This window comes from Nymphaea colorata, chromosome 12, assembly GCF_008831285.2.
Source record: "Nymphaea colorata isolate Beijing-Zhang1983 chromosome 12, ASM883128v2, whole genome shotgun sequence".
NCBI classification, from domain to species: Eukaryota; Viridiplantae; Streptophyta; class Magnoliopsida; order Nymphaeales; family Nymphaeaceae; genus Nymphaea; species Nymphaea colorata.
Window position 1 is genome coordinate 2343865 of NC_045149.1, and position 25664 is coordinate 2369528.

The 25664-nt window shown below is 42.5% G+C and overlaps 2 protein-coding genes across 2 annotated transcripts in view; one reads left to right on the plus strand and one right to left on the minus strand.

Moving 5' to 3' along the window:
* Positions 1-6601: 6601 nt before the first annotated feature.
* The window catches only part of LOC116265807 (anaphase-promoting complex subunit 5), a 70257-nt gene continuing 51194 nt past the window's right edge, over positions 6602-25664 (minus strand). The window contains exons 19-20 of the mRNA XM_031646752.2: positions 7114-7181; positions 6602-7036 (exon numbers count right to left, since the gene is read on the minus strand). Coding sequence (XP_031502612.1) covers positions 6884-7036; positions 7114-7181 — 221 coding nt within the window. The 3' untranslated portion in view covers positions 6602-6883. The remainder of the gene's footprint in view (positions 7037-7113; positions 7182-25664) is intronic.
* Positions 9858-13111, plus strand: LOC126410601 (uncharacterized). The gene is made up of 2 exons (XM_050080773.1): positions 9858-12371; positions 12665-13111. The coding sequence occupies exons 1-2, from the start codon at positions 11336-11338 to the stop codon at positions 12706-12708; spliced, it is 1080 nt and encodes a 359-aa protein (XP_049936730.1). The 5' UTR covers positions 9858-11335; the 3' UTR covers positions 12709-13111.

Here is a 25664-nt window from a genome sequence, read left to right on the forward strand (position 1 = left end):
TGAGGCGGTGAGGCCCATGAACATTTCTGGTCCGGCCTTCGACGACGCATTTGAGTGACGGCGATTCTGTCAGTTGCCACGAGACACCCGTTAACGGACCCAAGGTGCGTCTTCTCACCCTCTCTACTAATTAACTTCTTTTTTTTAATTAATTTCTTTTGTCCCCCTCTTATCTCCCGGTCTCCGCCTCAGCCAAGTGCTTTTGCAGAAACCTATGGCCGACGCCGGCCACCTCCCGTGACTGGCGAAGCCCGTGACCGGCGTTCCACAATGACGACTCGGTACAGGCCGAACGACCGACCACGTTTTATTCATTCTCATCCTATTCGTTTCATCTCTCTCTCTCTCTCTCTCTCTGTCTCTCTCTCTCTACAATGGTTCATGCTATCATGGATCATACATATGCATGAAATGCAAGTACGATGACATAAACATGGTACAAGGGTACAACAGGCGTATGATGAAATTATAGTTTCAAAATTTTGACACAGTTAATTTTTTTTTTAAATTTACATCTAAATTTTTAAATTCTTTTTTATGACGGGAGGCCGGATCCGGCCAAACACGTCAGCACATTACATAAATCAATCATATTATCTTTAAATCATGCTCAGAACAACGCAGATGCCCAATGTTGGTAGCACTTAATCATGAACACATACATTGCCTATCATTATGGATATAATGGATGCATTCACATTACCATTAAAGCTGATAAACCCTAGGTAGGCAAAGGTACCTCAACCAAAGTGGATGCACGAGTAGATAGGATAAGACGGCAGTAAAAGAGGATTAAAGGCTTTAAAGAGAGTAATGAGGCGGTTTTCATTGGATTCTCCCTATTGATAAGATAGTGGCTAAAATGGGAACTGAAACCAGCCACTGACTCAAAGAAAATAAATAAAAGCTAAAAAGTTTAATTGGCCAAGTAATTATCGGTTAACAAGCTGTAATTAAAAAAAGGAACAAGAAAAATGCAAATGTAACATCCTACCACCCTACAAAAAAAATCATCCGCCAAATTCCGAATGTTACTCAATCACATGTAATAATTTGGTTCCAAATCCGATGTCATATCAAGTTTGAGCTGAAAGTCTCTATCAAACATCCTCTTTATGACATTTCAGTTCGATAAGTACAGTGGAACGTATCTTCCAACTAAAAAGCCTTGTTTTGGATTTCAAAGAATACTATGCTTCTAGATATATAGAAAGCATGTCTAGGAAACTTGCTGAACTCTAAAACTTTGTTTCAGGAATTTATATGCTTAAAATTCTGAAACCGCAAAACAAATGGCCACAAAACCGCTATTCTTTGTGAAATTCCGGTAAATAAAGCAAAATGCCCTTTTTTTAACCCAATAGAATCTATTTTTGAATTAAAGAGCTTTATTTTGAACTACACAGAAAATCGTATTTTGAGATTTGCAAAAACTCATTTAGTAACATCCCTCACAACCTTGTAAACTTTTTTGAAATCGTAAAGCAAGCAGTCAGCAACCCCATTAGACATAATTTTCTTTCTTATGGAGGTTGCATTTGCCTCGTTAGGCTTAATCCCCAATCCTTGCCTCTGTACTGGATGCAGGCCTACATACTTCCAAAAGAAGTTCTGGATGAATAATGGAGATGCATTTTGGACAATACTAATACAAATAAAAAAATATCTCACATGGTAGTTGTTCACGCATACTGGAGCAGAGCATATTGTTTTCGCGTCAACAAATTGGGACTTTATGTAACCTAAAATGTCCTTTATATCACTTACTCATGTATTCTTTATCTCAACGTATAAAAGCTCTCTTGGGTGCATTGTAAAGTTGATCAAAGAAAGAAAATTATTCTTCGTTTCACTCTACTCATCTCCCGTAGTGATAATTAAGGCTGCATAGTGGTGGAACCTAGACTCACAAGAAGTCTTGAATTTCAGATTAGTGATCTAAAAAAATTATTCATTTATATATAGTGGTGACCTTTAAGATCTGAGGGTTTTTTCATTAATGCCCCTGAGCCCAAAATTTCTAGCACTGCCATTGCGGATGCAAAATGCAAGTTTTAAGCCTCCATTGTTGCAGCAAGAACTTGTAAAAATTTAAACTAGCAACTCTAATAAGCAAAGAAACAATGACCAGGAGTTGGAGGACATTGAGATCTTTGTCCTAAATTAGTGACAATTCACAAAACTAGGTAACTATAAATAAAGTTCATACAAGCACTCTGAAATATTTTATTTCTAGGAAAAGCGTCTAACCACCACCTTGGATGAACTTTTGATGGAACTTTGATCAAATGTCACATGGATTTGGAGCTTCGTTAGATCGCATGTTCTAAGATGGTCCACCATCCACAGAGTAATGAGCTTGATGCAGGTCTAGATCTAGTTCTTCTTTGATTTTGCTCGAAGTGCAAAAACACATGTATCTTCTTCATTTTAGTTGTAAATTTGACGAAATTTGGCCAAAGACTTTTAATACCAGAGACAACAAAGTGACAGAGTTTAAACTATAAAAACATGGATAAGTGCATGCATTTAATGTCTAAACTATAATCCATTTCATACACTATCACTCACAACCCCAAAGTTTGGGATTAGAAATGTTTAAGACACAATGGTTGTGCAGTTATAGTATCTTCAAAATCAGTCAGAAGAGAAGCACATAGAAACTCAGAAGTAAGAGAGAAAAAAAAATTCTTCTCATAGTCATGAACTTGTTGATTGGATGGTGTTAACAACCTTCAATGACCAGAAATATTGTTCAAACGTAATCCACACAAACTCAGTCAAAAGAGTACCAAGACTAGAACGTGACTCTTCCTAGCACGGTGCCAAGAAGGAGAAGCTGACCAATGGCAAGAAGTGACCATGAAATTGAGTCATAGCTCACATGCCTAGGGTAGAGGATAAGTGAGAATTTATTGGTTGAGCAAGCTTTGCGTGTTTACATGTAGGCGAAAGCTCTGAGTAGGTTGAGACGCCTCTGAAGGCTCTTGGGCAAGGCCCCTAGTGGTTGGCACTAGTAGACCTTGACAGGTGTGGTAGGCAGATTCACTAATAGGCATTGGCCATGTGGTCTGAGTTCCTGCTTGGTGTGGATAGTTGCATATGATTAGGCTCGAATTCTACCTACGTAGTTGGGGATGATATCTGTCAGATTGGGTATGAGATCACCAATTGGTTGTTCAGCTCCCAAGAAACGCATCATTGCCTTCAGCACTACGAAAAGCCACAATTTAGATGCTCTAGGTGCTTCATTGCCTAGAAGCTTTTAGCCTTACTGACCATTTCAGCCAGCCAGTGCATGGCCTTTGGCTCACTTTGTGCTTGAGTTTGCCTGTAGTCTAGTCCTTGTTGGTGGTGACTTGGGCTTTCTTGGCCTTTTTCGATCCTCTCAACACCCTCACTTAACCTGATATTGACTGTGGGCAAAGTGGCCTCATGTTATGCCCTTCTATGTTAAACCTTCCTAGGTTGGTCTTATCAACCCTTTTGGACTTTGCAGGCCTCGAGGAGGAACTATATCATTTTCACCCTCTTAAATTGGTCTTAGCCAAAAGACCAAAGTTGGAAGGAAACTAGATGGATATTTCAGTGTCATTCCTCCCAAATAGCTCTAAGAGACCTTCCCATGACACTAGTACTTGTTTACCTAGTACTCCTTGGTCTACCTTTCTGGTTCACAAGATCTTTCAAGGTATAATGTGTTCCTCTTCAAACGGTACTTCCTCGTAGGGTGTCCATGATATGGTTTCAACCTACCAATGCGGAATACAAAATGGACTTTGGTGTTTGAAGGCATACATAGTTTGTATGTGGCCTTCCAATATTTTGCAAAATTCGAAGGGGATAATAATGTCTGGGTGGCAGTTTCAAATACATTTGCTCAAATAATGTCTTTTGCTTTCTAGGCAGGCATTTAATAAATACTAAATTTCTCATTTTAAATGCTCTCACTTTTATTTTTCCTCAAATATTTGTTTCATCTTATTTTGCACCCTTGCTTGTTTCAAGGTCCTAGGAATTTCATCGCTATCCTTGAGGTTCCATTCTACTTCAGGGTCTAATACAAAATCTTGCTCATATCTAACAATTAAGGTGGGCAGATAACTGTATACTTCAGAAAGTGTCATTTGTATGGAAGAATGGAAACTCATTTTATAAGTCCATTCTTCCCATAATAGTAGTTCAATTTATGGAGTCTCGTTGAAGAAGAACTAAAGGTGAGTTTCCAGCACTCAGTTCACCGCTTCATCATGCCCAATAATCTAAGGGTCTATTTGGCACCAGTATATTGTTATTATGACTGGAATCTACCCCAAAAATTGGGGAAGATTCATGAAGAACCTGTTATAGTGTCCCATGAATCTGATCTATTTTCGTAAGCAGATTCATGGGATTGTAACAATGTGTTACTATTGCCAAATTACCTCTAAGAATGGCATGAAATGCTAAAATTGAGCTCAATGCCTAAAAAGCCTTAAGTACTCCCCCTAGAATCTTCTAATGAAGATGTCATGTTGATCACATGCAATTGATTGAGACATACTTTGGAGCTTTTCCACATTGGTTTAGAATGCTTTCACCATGTGGGACACTGAATATGGCTTGGGTAGGGTCATAAAGTGACCATACTTGGTTAGACCATCAACTACGAGTACTGTAGTCTCTTTAAAACTGAGGCAAGGTGTATATGAAATCCATAGAAATGTCCTGACAAGGTACTTGCGAAATTGGCAAAGGAATCATTAAACCACGAGGCTTCACTGTTGCTTATGTTCTGCGCATCAAGGCATTGTCTCAGTAGAGGCTTAATTATCTTCCTCGTTTCCTTCCAATAGAATTATTCTTAAATTCTCTCAAGGATTTTTTGCACACCACCATATCAAACCATAAAATTTGCATGGTAATGTGAATGATGTCTAAAGTTAACCTAAATTACTTAGGCAATACGAACCTATCTTTATAATATAATATCTGGCTCCTCAAGCTAAAGTTCGGGACCAAGTTTGGTTTGTCTACCAAGGCTTCCTTTATTGCATTCAGTCGGATACTGAGGTTTTGGTCTATCTAAACCTATTTTCACATCTTAGAGCTTATAGTTGTAAGGTTTAGTAGTAAATTTTCTATAATCTAGACAAAGAATAAAAAACTTGTTTTTTATTGTTGCTTATATGATTTTGGACCCCAAAATCATGCCCTGTAGCTTTCTAACCACTTTTGTCGTTTGGGTAAGTGACCCATTGTTTAAGGATAACTTTGAGGATGTAGTGGTTGATCATCTCCACAATCCTCCTTTTGAATAGGTAAAATCTCCAATCTTCTATGGTTGTCGTCACGATAGCCAACATTTTGTTGTTGCATGTAGAGAAGGGTCAAGCTATATGAGCCAATGTCTTTTACTCATGAATGAAATAGGGTGGTTGTTCTATGGAATGACAACTATTCGTACCTCACCTGGGTTTACTTTTAGTTCTAATGCTTGTAAGAAATCTACCACAACAAACATTTATGCACTAGTGATGGCCTTCTTGAGTCTGTCTAAGGATTTTCATGATTCTTCAATCTATGTTAAAGATCCTTCCCTAAGAATTTTAGATAGTAGAGCCGCTATGATTCCATATTCCTAGGCAAACCAAATGTAATATTCGGTGACCTTGACAATCCTCTTAGATCTTTGCCGTTTTTTCACGGAGGCCAATCCACCATAGCCATGTAGCTGCTTAGGCTCGGGTTCAACTCCATTACCATCAACAATATGGTTTAGGTACACGACTTCATTCTGTCAAAGTTATATTTAGATATTTTCTCCATAATTTATTGTTGTCTTTAAGTATTTTTCATGTCCTCTTAGTATCTAACTGTAAACTTAGATATCATCAACAAATACCATGATGAACTTGAGCAAAAGATGAAGATATACGTCATACATACATTGTTGGTGTATCGGTTAACCCAAATGACATCATCACAAATTTGTGGTGTCCATAATGGGTTCAAAACATGAGTCCGAATATCACCTCCAGCTAGTAACTTGCAAATGGAGCTCGAAAAGGTAATGTGCTCCATAGAGCTCATCAATCATCGGGATAAAAATTGTCTTTAATTGAGACTTTCTGTAGTGCTGTAATACACAAAATTGCCAAGTGTTATCCTTAATATAGGTAAAGAAAAGGGGCTGAAGCTGTGATGTATAACCCTTGACTCTATCCCATTATTTGCCAACCACTCTATGTCATTTTTTTCATGTGGATTAACATGGTTGCACATTAATAAATTTTGTTCCTTCAATCAGTTCTATCTATGGTTCTAGTTCGGCATAGACATCAGGGGATTCCTTTGAGACTTATTTGCTCGCCTTTGAAACCTAATTTTTTCCTTAAACTTGAGAAATTATGATCCATTGTCAAGGATAATAGATTATAGTTGGTTGATTCAAGAAGGTCATCTTTATGGTCTCACATTAGGACGTGGTTCATGAGAGCTTGAAGGGAAACTATGCCACCTCTTCCAGAAATGACAGCCATCTAGAAGAAATCCCATACAGCTTCTGCGGGTCTCAACTACTTAATCCCTGTCGGCATCAACCCCTCCAACAGCGACAATATAGAGATTGAACTTGAATATAGAGTTTAGAGTTTATCATACAAATGTGTAATGATATACATACATAACTCGTATTGGAGCTGAGGCTGTCATTAATCAACTACGGATGGAGGATCGGCCAATTAACTAGTACAAATTCATTACACAACAAAGAACATACACAAAAGGGAGCAGAGCTACAGCTAAGCTAATAACTGACGATGGCTCCCACTTGCAGAGGAAATATAATACCATAACTAAGCTGCATCATACAAACATATTAACATGGAAAGCACTATCTGCATCATAGAAAAGAATCCTCCTGGTCTCCAGGATTTTCTAGAGCCAACATATGCTTTTTGAAGGAAGTTGCAGCTGCTTCTCTTTCTTCAAACTTCCCAAGTGCATTGTAAATGAGGGCTGTCAGGTAAAATGCTTCTGTAGCCAACTCATGATACTGTACAATCATCACCCGAAGGTTTCCAACATTAACAGTCATTCAGATTTTGCATATGGACAAAAAACTATGCATACCTGCAAAATTTCAAGTTCCTCAGTAGCATGGTTCAGAGGATCTAACACGGAGTTAGGATCTTCAACAACTGAACAAAGGTAGGAAGCAGTTAGACATGATCCATACTTCACAGAAGATTAACTATAGTATTGAGTAAAAACCCACAAATTTAAACACAAATGAGCTGACAGACAAACATGTCATCAAAAACTGTAACTCCCAATCCTCTACACCGAAGGACCAACACCACAGAATTTCAAGGTTAAATTCCAGCCACTACTTGATAAGTTAAAAGAAGCTGGATACATTGGGGAAGACCCCCTTCGCCACTGGTCAAAGAATAAAGTCAGCTGCAGGATTACATTGAAAAATCCTGACTTTATTATTGAAGACCGACCATTAAAGCACGTTACGCTACAGATGAAGGAATCATTTGCAAAGCATATAGCAGCCTTACTCAAACTCCAAGTCATCAGACCATCACAGAGTAATAAGCACAGGACAACAGCTATCATCGTCTACTCGGGAACAACTCAGGACCCGAAAACAAATGAAGTAAAGAAAGGAAAGGAGCGACTGGTCTTTAACTACAAGAGGTTGAATGACAACACTGAGAAAGACCAGTATTCGCTACCAGGGATTAACACCATCATCAGAAAAGTATCAGGTAGCAAGATCTACTCCAAGTTTGATCTCAAGAGTGGATTTCATCAAGTCATGATGGACCCAGAATCAGTACCCTATACAGCTTTTTGGGTACCACAAGGCCTCTTTGAATGGCTAGTCATGCCATTCGGCCTTAAAAACGCACCTGCGGTCTTCCAACGAAAAATGGATGCCTGTTTCAAAGGAACAGAAGAATTCATTGCAGTATACATTGATGACATCCTCGTCTTCTCAGATTCCGAGGACTCGCACGCAAAACATTTGCGTGTTCTACTGGAGAGGTGCAGACAACATGGGCTTGTCCTTAGCCCAACCAAAATGCAAATTGGGCAACGTAGAATCGAGTTCCTTGGTGCAATCATAGGCCAAGGAAAAATCAACCTACAGCCCAACATCATCAAGAAGATTTTAGAGGTTCAGGAAGTCGACTTAACCTCTAAATCCGGTTTAAGATCTTGGTTAGGGATCTTAAATTATGCCCGAACATTTATCCCTAACCTTGGCAAATTGCTAGCCCCTTTATACAGCAAAACAAGCCCAACTGGAGAGAAACGGCTCAACCACCAAGATTGGAACCTTGTTCGACAAATCAAAGAACAGGTGGAAAACCTCCCTCCATTATCAATTCCACCACCTGGCAGTTTTATGGTCCTAGAAACCGATGGGTGCATGGACGAATGGGGAGGAATTTGCAAATGGAAGCCGAAGAAACTAGATCCAAGAACAATGGAGCAACCTTGTGCATATGCCAGCGAAAAGTTCAGCCCTCCAAAATCAACAATAGACGCTGAAATATTCGCCATGATGAACAGCCTAGAATCTATCAAGATTTATTATCTTGACCAAAAAGAGTTACTGATCAGAACGGATTGCCAAGCAATTATCAGTTACTTCAATAAGTCAAACATCAACAAGCCATCAAGAGTGAGATGGGTTGCTTTTGTGGACTACATTACAGGACTAGGCATTAATGTGTTCTTTGAACACATTGACGGAAAGGACAATGTTTTAGCAGATTCATTATCACGGATGATCACCCTTTTAACAGGCTCGCCACTCAATATCTTTGAGCCTCAGCTTCAGTTACTGACAGTCTTTGAACAATGTCTACAGGAATGGCAAGACCATCCAGGACCTCCATGCCAACAACAAAAGTTCCACAGCCTGTGCAACCAGATGACCCAATCACTGAACGCTACAAAAGCATCCTCAACGAGCTCCATCCAGAAAATCTCAAAGAGGATTGGGAGTTATCCAGGCAACAGAGAAACGAACTGCTAAATGAACTTTCCAAATTAGAAGTCGAGATCCACAATCACGTCCTAATGGATCTCGAATGTATTCAGAGGATACAAGAGTTAAAATGGACTGCGGCTTCTCGGTCATCCACCAAACACAACTACTGGCGCTACGTTTGCCAACCTGTCTTACCTCAAATGATGGAGATCGAAGACGTCATCTCCTACGTCAAGGAGATAATAAAAGGGATTCGCAACATACGAATCTAATTCTTTATTGGCAGTCGTATGCCACTTGTGTAATTATTAGCCTAACACATTTATTCTTTGTAGATGCTACGCCATCTTGTAAAATCCTCACCCCTTTTCCATCTACAGTAACCTTCTGCGCAGCTTCAGGCGGTGGGAGATGGCTCAAGCCAGAAGACTTTCAGAGCCAGAATTTGAAGGCCCAAATTTTATGCAGTCCGGCCCCATGATAGTCAACCGATACAAAAATCTCACCCGACTTCGTCACCCAGAAGTCGCAAGATACTGGGGATATCCGGTTGATAAAGAGTTCATGCTCTCAATTGAACGCTTCAACGAGCTTGGTCAAGATCTGGACCACCTCGAGGAAGCCTTGTGCAACAGAATCGAATCAGACATTCAAAGCCTCAAAGGATTAACTAAGATTAAGCTGATGATTTGTACAAAATGCTCCACCAGGGACAACTATTGGTCTGATATTAAAGACAGCGTCCGAATCACCTTGGACCGATTGAAGACCATTTCACAATACATCATTCAGCTCATGAAGCAATCAAAGAAAATCGACATCTGATTACCGAAAGCATAAAGTGGGCCCACAGTATGTAATAATGATCTGTGTCATCAGCAATGACGTCACTACACATATGACGTAAGCAGTGACGCATTAGCTGAATTATTGCTTTTATCCTTTAGCGTCAGCAACACATGAGTAGTGCTGCATGCGTTGTCATTTGTCATCTTGTGTCGGCAAGCTTCAATTATTGTACTAGTGGCAATAATCCAAAAACCCTGCCTAACCGGTATCCATACCGGCTTGACAGGTCGCCAGACTTCGCTGCCTATAAATTCAGCCTTAAGCTGAGCATCCGGGCATCAGAAGTTTATCAGAGTTCTAGCTTTCACTTACTTGTATTCGAAAGGTTGGAGCACCGCCTCCTCTTTCAATAACAGCTCAGGCTTTTCCTTCATTCTAGTTTGCTGTTACCTCTTTTGTTCCCTATCTTCCGCACCTCGCATTTCTCGCAACGCATTTCTTTTGGTATCAGAGCCTGGTTTGCAAGTAAGTGTGGTTTTCCAGTTTCTCTTATTTTCCTCTTGGAGTTTGTGGTTTAGGGTTTCATTGCCAAAAATCTTTGTTAAAGACCCAGGTCAAAGAGGCAGTAGGTAAGCCCTCGTACAAGATCATAGGTTGCGCATAGGTTTTTGAAAACTAAACCCAAAATCCTAAACCCTTGTAGTCAAGATACGAGAAATTCAGAAAGTCCTCTCTGCTCTTGCAGACATGCAAGCTAAACTCTTGTTCTTAGAAAACCATTGTTTTAAGATAGAAACCCAAATTAGTCATCTTTCAAATACAATTTCCCATAGCAAACCCATAACCTCGTCTACCCTTCCCAGTGCAACCCCCTTGCAAAATACCATACTTGAACATTTAGTAGTGTTAAAATAGATTGTAATGGGGAACCGGGTCCATATCTGGACCCGGTCCCATGGGGCACGGGTACCAAGGCTGACTAGGTACCCTAGGCGGCACTCTTTCTCTCCCTCTTATATATTCTTCACTTACGTGTAATTGTTGAGTTAAGTGAATAGATTTTCTCTCTCCTAGGGTTGCGGTGGTGCACCTAGGTTAGAGCTTCCCCGTGGTTTTTTCCTCTTTCTGAGGTTTTTCCACGTATACCGTGTGTTCCTTTCTTCTTCCTTCGTGTGTTGCGTGTTTCTACATGGTATCAGAGCCAGGTTGGTGAGATCGTTCGTTTGCATCTCGTGTTTCCGCCGTCGTCCCTGCGCCGCTGCCGCCTTTGGAGTTTTTTTTTCGGCCGCCATTGGGGTTTCCTGCGCCGCCAGTTTCCGCGCACCCGCTGTCGAAGTTCTTTCTGCGCCTCCGCCGTCAGACGATCCAGCGCCACCGCCGGTTGCCTTCTGAAGTTTCCGCTGCCGTGGGTGTCTCTCTTCTCCGCCGTCGGACGATCCAGCGCCATCACGGCTCTCGCCGCCGCCTTGGTTTCCGTGTGGCGCTGGTGTTTCAGCTGCTGCTGTGTCGTCTTGTTGCTGCCTGGTGTTGCGTCTGACTTGACTGCTTGTGATGGCGGAAGAGATCGCACCTAAAAGTGATGTGGCCTTTGACGCGGGCAGCGCTCCCAAGAGCGAGAACTTGCCGGTCCAGGTCACGCCCATTCGTCTGACTAAAGATAACTATCTCTCTTGGTCTGCTGCTCTCGAGATTGGGATAACGAGCCGTGGTCGTCTCCCCTATATCACAGGCGACAAACCGGCGCCCAGCAAAACTGATCCTCAATGGGCGACTTGGGTGTTGGAAGACAGTCAGGTTAAGGTGTGGATCATTAGCTCTGTGTCCGCTGATATTCAGCCTCTTATTCTGCGAAAGCCGACTTCGTTTGATATGTGGACTGTGCTTGCGAGGATGTATGGTCGCAAGAAAAGGGTTCTGCGTACGTACCAGATTAAACGCAGTATTTATTCTCTGAAACAGGGTGACTTGTCCGTTGCCTCCTTCTATGCAGCCCTGAAAACTAAGTGGGAGGAACTTGATTATCATGTGAATGATAACTGGGACTGTGGTTCCGATCATGCCCGGTACTGGGAAAAGGAATGGATGGACCGGACGTTCCTTTTTCTTGGAGGCTTGCGTGATGAATTTGAATCCATTCGGAGTCAAATTCTCAATTGTGATGAGATTCCTGGAATAGAAGATGTATATGCCAGAGTGGAATCCGAGGAACAAAGACGCCAAGTGATGCAGATTGACCCCAGTCATGGGAGTGGTCCCTCGGCCTTTGTTAGCCGTTCTTCTGTGCCTGGCCAGCGCCCTGTTAGGCGATGTACCCATTGTCATAAGTCAAGACATTCTGTTGACTTTTGTTGGGATCTTCACCCTGAGAAGAGACTTGTTCGTGGTCGCCCTCCGTCTAGTCGGCGAGGTTCTCTTGTGCAGGACTCAAATCAGAGTGGTTCTTCAAGTGGTGAAAAGTCGAGGCTTTCCCCGGATCAAATCAAGGAACTACAAGCTTATATCAGTCGTCTTTCTACTACGTCAGAGGACACATCTACGTCTGATGGAGCTAAGTTAGCTCAGGCTCTTGTTGCTACTAGTGATCAAGGTAATTCCTCTCTCGGTGATTGGATTGTTGACAGTGGGGCTACTCATCATATGACCGGGGACCCTAAGATGTTTCAAGAATACAAGTTGACTTCTGGGCAGCAGCGTGTATCTATGGCTGATGGTTCTTCTATTTCTGTGGCTGAAAAAGGGAGTTTATCATTACTGAACAAATATTGTCTTCATAATGCCCTGCATGTTCCTAATATTCCCGTAAATTTGTTATCTGTCAGCAGTATTACCAAAGAGCTAAACTGTAATCTAATATTCTCTGTTGATCGTTGTTTCCTGCAGGACTTGGGGACGGGGCAGAAGATTGGGATTGGTTCGGCTATTGATGGTCTCTACAGAATGCCAGTACAGGTTGCTTCTGCTTTGATTTCAGCCACCAGTGGACAGTTGTCTGGCGTGGAGGACAGATCCGTTATTATGCGCTGGCACGAGAGACTTGGTCATCTTCCTTTTCAATTGATTAAACAGTTGTTTCCTAAGATGTTTCAGTCTGTTTCTTTGGACACCTTCGCCTGTGAAGTGTGTCAGTTGTCTAAGCATGTTAGGGCCTCGTACCCTATTTCGTTCAACAAAACCAACCGTCCATTTGCTTTGGTTCACTCTGATGTTTGGGGTCCTTCGGGAGTACCCACTTGTCGTGGTTTTCATTATTTCATGACTCTTATTGATGACTACTCTCGGTGTACGTTCGTGTATTTGTTGAAAGAACGTAATGAAGTTCCCGGCATTGTCAAAAACTTCATTGCATTTGTTGAAACTCAATTCCAGACCTCTGTTCAGGCCCTTCGTACTGACAATGCTCGAAAGTATGTCTCCCAATCCCTTGATGACTTCTTGCGAAGCAAGGTATTATACATGAAACATCCTGTAGCTACACACCTCCTCAGAATGGCGTGGCTGAAATGAAGAACCGTCATTTGTTAAATGTCACCTGGGCCATTATGTTTCAACGTCGTGTCCCTAAGCGATACTAGGGTGATGCACTTCTCACTAGTGCTCATCTCATTAACCGTATGCCTACTCGTGTGTTGAATGGTCATTCCCCTTATTTTGTTTTGTGGCCTACTCAGAATTCTTGGCCTTTGACCCCTCGGGTGTTTGGGTGTGTTTGCTTTGTCCATGATCATAGTCCCACTCTCAAGAAACTTGATCATCGGTCCATCAAAACGGTCTTTTTGGGGTATTCCTCCACCGAGAAGGGATACAAGTGTGTCAATCCTAGCACTTCCAGAGTATATGTCTCCAGGAATGTTACCTTTCATAAACATGAGGCATACTTTCCTGCGAATCCTCTTCAGGGAGAGTGTCTAGGTGAGAGAGTGGAAGAGTATTCTTCGCATCAGTTGATTCAGTTCACGGATTTCTTGGATTACACGGCTAGTTCTCCGAGTGTGGTAGACACAGTCAGTGAGGACAGAGACAGTCAGATGAAGGGGGGCCCTGTGGAAGAACAGTCCCGTGATCATTTGTTTGGTTAGGTATACAACAGGAAGAAGAAAGATGTGATGGAGGTTGTTGATGTTACCAATCCCAATCTTGTGAGCTCCCAGGATGATCCAAGTCCAATGAATGAAGATCTTCCCATAGCCCTGCGCAAAGGCACCAGGTCATGTACTTCTCATCCTATTCAGAGATTTGTTTCGTATGCTAAACTCAGTAAAGACTATAAGTGCTTTATTACCTCTTTATCTATGGCTGTTATTCTCAGGTCAATGGAAGATGCCAGGGAGGATCCTAAATGGCTACAGGCCATGACAGAGGAGATGGACGCCCTGGCAAAGAACAATACGTGGGAGGTTGTTGATATTCCCAAGGGAACTCACTTAGTTGGTTCCAAGTGGGTGTTTACTGTGAAGTACAAACCTGATGGCACTGTAGAATGCTATAAAGTTCGTCTCGTTGCAAAGGGGTTTAGCCAGAAATATGGGATTGACTATCTTGAGACGTTCGCTCCCGTTGCTAAACTGAAGACAGTAAGGGTCATCTTAGCTCCGGCAGTGCAAAAGAAGTGGGGCATGGACCAACTTGATGTCAAGAACGCCTTCTTGAATGGTCACCTTGAGGAAGAAGTCTATATGAGCATGCCGCCTGGATATGCGCAGAACGGAAAGTGTTGTTATCTTAAGAAAGCATTGTATGGTCTCAAGCAGTCCCCTAGAGCGTGGTTTGAAAGACTAAGGGTTGTGATGAAGACTAATGGATATAAACAGGGAAATGGTGATCACACCCTCTTCATCAAGCAGAGAAATGGTCTGGTGAGCCTTCTACTTGTATATGTTGATGATATGATTGTCACAAGTGATGACGAAGAAGAAAAAAGGAAGATGAAAGAAACGTTAGCTGCTGAATTCGATCTCAAAGATCTGGGTAAATTGAGGTATTTTTTGGAAATTGAGATCGCACGATCTGAGACTGGACTTGTTATGAGCCAAAGGAAATACACTTTTGATCTTCTAAAAGAGACAGGTAAACTGGGATGCATGCCCTTTCTTACTCCAATGGAGTCTGGCACAAGGATAAGTATCAAAACTGGGACGATCTTGGATGAGGAAGGAAAAGGGAGGTATCAGCGGCTGGTTGGTAAACTCATTTATCTCACTCTTACTTGCCCGGATATTACGTATGCTGTGGGTGTGTTAAGTCAGTTTATGCATGTCCCTACTGATTGTCATTGGAAAAGTGCTGAAAGAGTATTGGGATACTTAAAGAATGACCCAGGGAAAGGACTGCTCTATACTCGACAAGGTCAACTCAACATTGAAGGATACTCTGACGCCGACTGGGCAGGATGCACAGATACTAGAAGGTCTACCACAGGATACTGCATCTTTCTTGGAGGTAACCTGGTGGTATGGAGAAGTAAAAGACAAGAAGTTTGTTTCAGGTCCAGTGCTGAGGCTGAATACAGGGCGGTTGCTATGGGGGTTACAGAAATGTTATGGCTCAAAATTCTTTTAGCAGATATTGGGGTGAAAATGGAAGAGAAGATGAGGATGTATTGTGACAACAAGTCGGCTATTAACTTGGCAAACAATCCAGTCCTGCACGACAGAACCAAACATGTGGAGATCGATCGCCACTTCATACGGGAACGCATAGATTCAAAGGAGTTGATCCTGCCCTATATGAAGTCTGAAGATCAAGTTGCTGATGTCTTAACTAAGTCTTTATGTACATCTCAATTTGAGAAAAATGTTAGCAAGCTTGACATGTATGCCAAGCTTGAGGGGGAGTGTTAAAATAGCTTGTAATGGGGAACCGGGTCCATATCTGGTTCCTAGGGTTGCGGTGGTGCACCTAGGTTAGAGCTTCCCCGTGGTTTTTTCCTCTTTCTGAGGTTTTTCCACGTATACCGTGTGTTCCTTTCTTCTTCCTTCCTGCGTTGCGTGTTCTACAAGTAGCATTAGAAAGACGAACCTTAGCCATAGAGGCCAAAATCCTAGAAGTTCAGAAGCAGCTTTCATGAACGACAACTTAGCAGTGAAAAGAGCTCTTTCGGTAACAAACACCATCGACCCTCCTTCACTTGCATACACAGAGCCTTCTGACTACTCATCAGTTGGAGTTGCAACTTCTGCTTTAATTAAGCAAAACAACACGTTGATTCAGTTGGTCACGCAAGTGATCGACAGCCAAGTGCAGCTAGCAGCAAAGCTTGCGGAACTCTCTGATCAACTCAAAGCTTCAAGCCCTAAGAAAGATCTATCAGATTCCCTGATAGACGAACTCGGAAAGAAATTCAAAGACCTTTCCATCGGCAAACCCGTCGAAAAGAAAGGAAAATTGCACGTTGTTCGAGATCCTTACTCCATTCTCAAAGACGAGAAAAAGAAGATCAAGGATGGACAAACGACCGTCAATTAGCTCATCCCAAACCCAGGCCTCACAACCTGAGTTTGAAGACCAAATCCGAGACTACAGTAATAGCCAAAGAAGGCGCCATATCTTCCAAAGGAGAGTAAATTCCTATGTCACACGGACACGGGTACGGGTATCCTATGGGTACGGGTACGGGTACGCGCATACGGCAATTTTCAAAATTTTAGGATACGCGGATACGGTGAATTTTATATTCTAAAAAAATAAAAAGGATAATAAAATAAAAAAAAACATTAAATTAATCATTCACTCTTACAATCTCATAAGTCATAAGAAAGAAAGTCTCAGATTCTCAAACAAGACATTGTTCATGACCAATCTTATAAGTCATAAGAAAGAAAGTCTCAAACAAAACAAAGAATGTCGGGTTAGTAAAGTGGTTCGGATCGGGTCTGACTCAGACCCAATCCAAAACGTATCCTGCCGTGTCCAAGTGTCGGTATCCAGGTGTCGGAGTGTCGACACCGGTACGTGGCCCATTTTGCCGTGACCGTGTGACATAGGTAAATTCTATTATCCGGCGCAACTATCGCGAAGTCCTTGAAGAACAACTGCTACCAGAACAGCAGTTGAGAAGGTCCCTACGAGAACGTGCAAACATGGTACCTGCAGAAGTACTCTACTCCGCACGCAGCAATACGGACCAACATCGAGTCTACCAGCACCTATCCGAAGAGGCAATCTCCTGCCTCGACGATCAACAAGTAGACCGACAATTCATCCAACCGGAAAGCTATCAGGCACTATACAGAAGCAACTTCCGGTTCATACATGTTGGATTAGCCCAAGTCCGACTACAGATCTTACACAGAAGAGACGAAGGCACTCAAGCCTTGGTAACCTTCCGTGACAACAGGTGGCAAAACGACCAGTCTATCTTTGCCACCATGAACGTTGATCTATCCAGAGGAAATCAAATCATATTCATCATCCCGGATACGATCTTAACATTGGGCGACTTCTACCGCCACTTCCAGATCTCTATCCAAACCAGGGGATACACCAACTAGAGAAATGGAGAGGCGAATTTAATCCTCACCCGAGGGTTAATTGGGAGGCTATCAAACACGCCAAACATGACCTTTGCATATCAAATAAATCATGTTACTGACTATTTGACCAGCCATGGCGTAACAGCCCTCCCTGGAAGAAGGCTAGACAACCGTGAAATGCAGGGCCTAAACTAGCTTATCCGGCCCTCAACAGCGTCCATTCAAATGCAACCAACACAAATGGAAACAACAAATTTGCTTGACAGACGCATATCCATTCGGTTCGCCGAATATCAACCTGATCCGGAAAATGACAATGAGCCCCAAATTTCGGAGCATACCATACTAGCTCTCCTCAACGGTGATGAAGAGGAGGAGGAAGATGAAATGGCCTATTATCAGTACCTGGCCAATAAACAAGAGGAAGAGAGACAGGTGCCAAAATATGACACCTATGATGATGACTCAGAGCAATTCCTTAATCCTTGGGCTACTGAAGGACAGGAACAGGAAAAAGTTTTCATACTAGATGAGTATGATTACCCACAAATGAAGGAACTATCTTCAGTCATCGCGTCTGCAACTTCAGGGACCACCACAGCACAGTCCCCCTACAACCCTCCTGCGGATGTCTCCATGAGGATGCCCGGGTACGCCCCGGCAACAGGAAGAAATCCTCCGATCAGACCAATGGTAGATCTTCCATCCAGCAGCCGCACCAAATTCAAAGGAGGAATGAATGACGAAATGTGGAACCTGCCCACTGCAGCACAATCAACAGGGGCACTTTTCGTCATCCCCAAACAGATCGGCCTATTCCATGATGTATTTTCGAGATGGGAATCTATAACCAAGAATTTGGTTTCAGAAAAAGGATTCTCAGATGCTAAAGACAAAGCTGAATTCATGGAAAACTTACTCGGAGAAATCGAAAAGCTAATCTGGATCCAGTGGAGGATGCAATACCAAGCCGAGTATGAAGCCCTGATAGCCACTGCTGATGGCAGAGAAGGCACTCAGAACATTCTATCACAGATGCGCAAAGTCTTCTCCTTAGAAGACCCAACACAGGGATCAACAGTGATCCAGGATCAAGCGTATCGAGACTTAAAAAACCATCTTGCAGCAATGTCAAGTATATCATTCAATACATGAATGATTACCTCAGACTCGCTGCAAAATCCGAAAGAATGTTCATCAGTGCAGAACTATCAGAGAAATATTGGCTAAAAATGCCAGGAGACTTGGGAAACAGGATCAAGCAAGCCTTTGATGCTAAATACCCAGGAGTAACAATAGGACTAACTCCGCGAGTCCTCTTTACATACCAATATCTCGAGCAAGAATGCAAATATGCGGCATTCAAGCGCTCCCTGAAGAATTTATCCTTCTGTTCACAAATCCCAATTCCCAGATATTACAAGGATACAGAAAGAAAGAGATACGGTATGCATAGGTCGCCAACCTACAAAGGCAAGCCTCATCCTACTCATCCAACAATTGAGAAAAGGAAACATTTGTTAAGAAATAAGAAATGCAAATGTTATCTGTGTGGTGATGAAGGCCATTTTGCTCGAGAATGCCCAAATGATAGGAGAAACATGAAGCGAGCAGCCATCTTTGAGGGTCTAGAATTGCCAGAAGACCATGACATAGTCTCAGTCCAAGAAGGCGATGAACTTAGTGACGCCATTTATTCTATCTCGGAAAATGAAGACATGGATGAGTCACTAGAACATCAGCTACAGACTCTCAGCATCAATATGCTGGGGGAAGAAGATGGAGGCTACCGCCCCTAGATCCAATTACCTCCACAACAGATGTCCTGCAGCCATGAATGACAGTTCAATCAACAAGTTGACAATCCAACTTGTATATGTTGCAGACGACAATCCATAAAAAGGGCAAGAATCAATTGCCCACGATGCTTAATAGTAGCCTGCAACCTCTGCGGCCCCTACTATTTCCAGAAAGCGGTCCCTGTTGAGCCTATTCGACAGATTGCTGAAAATCCATCATCCTTCCGCAAACTAATTCTGCAACAATCCGAATACATCATATGGTGTGAAGCGGAGATGACACACCTCAAAAAGGAAATTCAGTATCTACATGACCAGCTCCTTACCCAGCATCTTACAGCAGACCTTGAAGAACTCTCTCTAAATAAAAGGCAGGGAGAGAAAGGCAAAGAAATTCTCCTCTCAGAAGAAGAAGGCGATTGTTTCATCTTAAAAAGTGAGGCCGTACACAGCCTCCGGAGGAGTGGGAGGAGGTAGGATTATCAAAAATCGCCTCTACAACCTCACTGTTGACTTCGAAATTTACGGAGTCAAACCCTTCTCCGTCACAGCCATTCTTGACACTGGTGCAACCACCTGTCGCATCATCCAAAACTCAGTCCCAAAGGAGGCTCTGGAAGATAACACTTTCATAGTCCAGTTTACAGGCGTCAACTCCAAACAAAGCGCCAACAAAAAACTGAAATATGGAAGAATGAAAGTAGGGGAAAATCAATTCAAAATCCCCTACACGTATGCTTTTCCACTACATCTGGGCGGAGAAATACAAATGATCATCGGATGCAATTTCATTAGAGCCATGCAAGGAGGCTTGAGAATTGAAGGTGACGTAAACACTCTTTACAAAAATGTCACCATCATCAACACTCAGCAGCAGCAGCAGGCTGTTATCTCCTCCTTTGCCAAAGAAATCGATGATCTAGAATACATCCAACTCCAAGAGGCAGTCCTCTACACAGAAGGACCAACGCCACAGAATTTCAAGGTTAAATTCCAGCCACTACTTGATAAGTTAAAAGAAGTTGGATACATTGGGGAAGACCCCCTTCGCCACTGGTCAAAGAATAAAGTCAGCTGCAGGATTACATTGAAAAATCCTGACTTTATTATTGAAGACCGACCATTAAAGCACGTTACGCTACAGATGAAGGAATCATTTGCAAAGCATATAGCAGCCTTACTCAAACTCCAAGTCATCAAACCATCACAGAGTAATAAGCACAGGACAACAGCTATCATCGTCTACTCGGGAACAACTCAGGACCCGAAAACAAATGAAGTAAAGAAAGGAAAGGAGCGACTGGTCTTTAACTACAAGAGGTTGAATGACAACACTGAGAAAGACCAGTATTCGCTACCAGGGATTAACACCATCATCAGAAAAGTATCAGGTAGCAAGATCTACTCCAAGTTTGATCTCAAGAGTGGATTTCATCAAGTCATGATGGACCCAGAATCAGTACCCTATACAGCTTTTTGGGTACCACAAGGCCTCTTTGAATGGCTAGTCATGCCATTCGGCCTTAAAAACGCACCTGCGGTCTTCCAACGAAAAATGGATGCCTGTTTCAAAGGAACAGAAGAATTCATTGCAGTATACATTGATGACATCCTCGTCTTCTCAGATTCCGAGGACTCGCACGCAAAACATTTGCGTGTTCTACTGGAGAGGTGCAGACAACATGGGCTTGTCCTTAGCCCAACCAAAATGCAAATTGGGCAACGTAGAATCGAGTTCCTTGGTGCAATCATAGGCCAAGGAAAAATCAACCTACAGCCCAACATCATCAAGAAGATTTTAGAGGTTCAGGAAGTCGACTTAACCTCTAAATCCGGTTTAAGATCTTGGTTAGGGATCTTAAATTATGCCCGAACATTTATCCCTAACCTTGGCAAATTGCTAGCCCCTTTATACAGCAAAACAAGCCCAACTGGAGAGAAACGGCTCAACCACCAAGATTGGAACCTTGTTCGACAAATCAAAGAACAGGTGGAAAACCTCCCTCCATTATCAATTCCACCACCTGACAGTTTTATGGTCCTAGAAACCGATGGGTGCATGGACGAATGGGGAGGAATTTGCAAATGGAAGCCGAAGAAACTAGATCCAAGAACAATGGAGCAACCTTGTGCATATGCCAGCGAAAAGTTCAGCCCTCCAAAATCTACAATAGACGCTGAAATATTCGCCATGATGAACAGCCTAGAATCTATCAAGATTTATTATCTTGACCAAAAAGAGTTACTGATCAGAACGGATTGCCAAGCAATTATCAGTTACTTCAATAAGTCAAACATCAACAAGCCATCAAGAGTGAGATGGGTTGCTTTTGTGGACTACATTACAGGACTAGGCATTAATGTGTTCTTTGAACACATTGACGGAAAGGACAATGTTTTAGCAGATTCATTATCACGGATGATCACCCTTTTAACAGGCTCGCCACTCAATATCTTTGAGCCTCAGCTTCAGTTACTGACAGTCTTTGAACAATGTCTACAGGAATGGCAAGACCATCCAGGACCTCCATGCCAACAACAAAAGTTCCACAGCCTGTGCAACCAGATGACCCAATCACTGAACGCTACAAAAGCATCCTCAACGAGCTCCATCCAGAAAATCTCAAAGAGGATTGGGAGTTATCCAGGCAACAGAGAAACGAACTGCTAAATGAACTTTCCAAATTAGAAGTCGAGATCCACAATCACGTCCTAATGGATCTCGAATGTATTCAGAGGATACAAGAGTTAAAATGGACTGCGGCTTTTCGGTCATCCACCAAACACAACTACTGGCGCTACGTTTGCCAACCTGTCTTACCTCAAATGATGGAGATCGAAGACGTCATCTCCTACGTCAAGGAGATAATAAAAGGGATTCGCAACATACGAATCTAATTCTTTATTGGCAGTCGTATGCCACTTGTGTAATTATTAGCCTAACACATTTATTCTTTGTAGATGCTACGCCATCTTGTAAAATCCTCACCCATTTTCCATCTACAGTAACCTTCTGCGCAGCTTCAGGCGGTGGGAGATGGCTCAAGCCAGAAGACTTTCAGAGCCAGAATTTGAAGGCCCAAATTTTATGCAGTCCGGCCCCATGATAGTCAACCGATACAAAAATCTCACCCGACTTCGTCACCAGAAGTCGCAAGATACTGGGGATATCCGGTTGATAAAGAGTTCATGCTCTCAATTGAACGCTTCAACGAGCTTGGTCAAGATCTGGACCACCTCGAGGAAGCCTTGTGCAACAGAATCGAATCAGACATTCAAAGCCTCAAAGGATTAACTAAGATTAAGCTGATGATTTGTACAAAATGCTCCACCAGGGACAACTATTGGTCTGATATTAAAGACAGCGTCCGAATCACCTTGGACCGATTGAAGACCATTTCACAATACATCATTCAGCTCATGAAGCAATCAAAGAAAATCGATCGAAAGCATGAAGTGGGCCCACAGTATGTAATAATGATCTGTGTCATCAGCAATGACGTCACTACACATGACGTAAGCAGTGACGCATTAGCTGAATTATTGCTTTTATCCTTTAGCGTCGGCAACACATGAGTAGTGTTGCATGCCTTGTCATTTGTCGTCTTGTGTCGGCAAGCTTCAATTATTGTACTAGTGGCAATCATCCAAGCACCCTGCCTAACCGGTATCCATACCGGCTTGACAGGTCGCCAGACTTCGCTGCCTATAAATTCAGCCTTAAGCTGAGCATCCGGGCATCAGAAGTTTATTAGAGTTCTAGCTTTCACTTACTTGTATTCGAAAGGTTAGAGCACTGCCTCCTCTTTCAATAACAGCTCAGGCTTTTCCTTCATTCTAGTTTGTTGTTACCTCTTTTGTTCCCTATCTTCCGCAGCTCGCATTTCTCGCAACGCATTTCTTTGGTATCAAAGCCTGGTTTGCAAGTAAGTGTGGTTTTCCAGTTGCTCTTATTTTCCTCTTGGAGTTTGTGGTGCAAATGATTGAATTGGAGGGTAGTCGTACCCATATTGTATGACGGCTAGCTATGACTGTTAGTGTTATGTGCAGACCTCGTGTGGAGGCAATTGGAGGTGTGGGTGCACTCGTGAAGTGTACCAACCTCATGAACTAGCCAGTCAGTTTGGAAATGTGTTAATCTAATGATAATAATGAATGATTAAGAGATGAGAGGCCAGTGAGATGTGGCTATGTGTTGGGAGACGTCCCGCTTTTGCCACTGGTCTCGCCTATTCGAAGCGCAGGCGGTGCAAGGCCACAGGGTACTGTTGTGTGTTGTGCTTGGAGCGTTGGGTTCCCGCCTTCCCAATCTGGGTGTCCTAGGGAAGGCTGAGTATCTCTCCTTAGAATTCACACATCCATGGATGAGTGCTCTACCGCTGCAGCGGATGAAATGGATCCATACTGTTATGGGCCACCACGGAGGTTGTGTCTCGGCTGTAGGCCGCCCATGGTGTGCATGTGCCTGTGTTGCACCCACAGGAACTGTGAATTCACTAAAGTTAATGAAAATGTAATGTATATGATTGAATGTATGTGATTGATGTGCATGTGATTGAAATTGGGTTACTGTGGCCATTGAGTGGCCCTTACGTGTCGTGCTCTGACACGACATGATGATAAATGATTTTGATATTTGTTCTCTTATTTGAGCCCTATCTAAGAGGGTTTGGTATTTTCCTGGCTTGTTGCCATACTGCGAAGGCTAAACCTTCAGTTGTTTCTTTTTCAGGTTTTGGCAGACCCGGGGCAGCAGGTTGATCGGATGGCTTCACTCACGTCCTACTGGGGAGGTTTTGGGTTTTGTTTTCTTATGTAGTGCCGGCGCGTCTTGGTTTATTTGTATTGATGTCTTGTTTTTGTTAGACATCAATCATACAATTTGGGGGCATTTTTGTCATACACATAAATGTGATTTTGTATGAAACAAAGTTATTATATAAATGAAAGTTGCCCCATTGTTTTGAATTGCTTGGCTCATCTCTTTTGAACTGTTGTGTAGTCGCACCTCGATGTTTGATGTTTAGAAAAAAAAAAAAAAGTTTGAGTGTCAAAAGGTCGGGGTGTGATAACTGTGGCCATCGAGTGACATTTACATGTCGTAGTCTATGTTAGGGGTCTTCTTGGCAAATGATGTGGCTATGCCCTGACAGGACATGATGATAGATTGTTTTTATAATTGTGATTGTTCTCATATTTGAGCCCTACCTAAGAGGGTTTGAAATTTTCCTGGCTTGTTGTCATACTGCGAAGGCTAAGCCTTCTGTTGTTTCGTTTTTTAGGTTTTGGTGGACCAGGGGCAGCAGGTTGAGCAGATGGCTTCACTCACGTCCTACTGGGGAGGTTTTGGGTATTTTGTAGTGCCCGCACGTCTTGTTTTGGTTATATTGATGTCTTGTCTACATTATGCATCAATTTTATTGTTTGGGGGCATTTTTGTTATACACATAGATGTGATTTTGTACGAACTGAATTTGTTATGTAAATGAAAGTTGCCCCATTGTTTCAAATGGCATAGCTCCCTCCTTTTTGAATGGTTGTGTTGTCGCACGTCAATGCTTTATGTTTAGAAAAAAATATTTTTTGTTAGTAGGTCAAAAGGTTGGGGTGTGACAAGAGGAGACCGAATTGGGCATTGACATTGACTAGAATGATGATGAACAATGTTTTGTAATGAACAATTTTTTTGTTTGAGACTTTCTTATGACATTGAGATTGTAACAGTGAACTCTTAGTTTTAGTTTAATGTTTTTTTTCATTTTATCATTTTTGAGAATATAAAATTAGTCGTATCCGCGTATCCAAAAAATTTGAAAATTGTTGTGTCCACACCCGTATCCCCGTACCCGTACCCGTATCGTACCTGCACCCATGTGACATAGGTACCACAATAGGTCTGATAGAGATACCACAATGATACACTTGTTCCACAACGACCAAAAGATATGTTTTCATACTTCATAAAATCTGCACTGAAGCCTCTTGCCAAAGACAACAGAACCGATTACTCCAGCATTCATCTACAAAGCGAGAAATGAAAAGGAAACATGAATATGAGCAGGTATGGTGGGTTGGCAGTAGTGAAGAGTAGGGGCATGGATTACCTGCCGCTGGAAAAATCTGCAGTAGCTGTCGCCAAAGAAGGTAAGGCTGGGCTGAATGGAACAGTGGAGCATAAGGAGTAGGTAGGGGCGGAAGGCAGTAAGGAGTTTGGGGTTTTCCTGATGCCGAAAGAAGCTGCATGGGATGGAGCACAATACAGTAAGGTTCCATCGGCGAGAAAGAAGATCTGCAGGAGGTAAGAAAGGCGACGCCATAGAGGACAAGGCGGTAAACGGGCAGAAAGAGGGACGCAAAAAGGCAGAGGGAGGGAGAAACAGGCGGTAAGTATACATGTCTATGTATATTCCTTATACCTTGTTGTATCCCGTGTCCACAATTTTTAAAATTGTTGTGGCAATACCAATATCCCTGTACCAGTATCCCTATGACTAGGCCTCTAGGGATCTATAGGAGGCGTAAAAACACCAATGCCAACAAATGGATTAACAAATGAAAGCAAATACAAAGAGAGAGAGAGAGAGAAGGAAGATGCAAAAATGGAGATGGTTA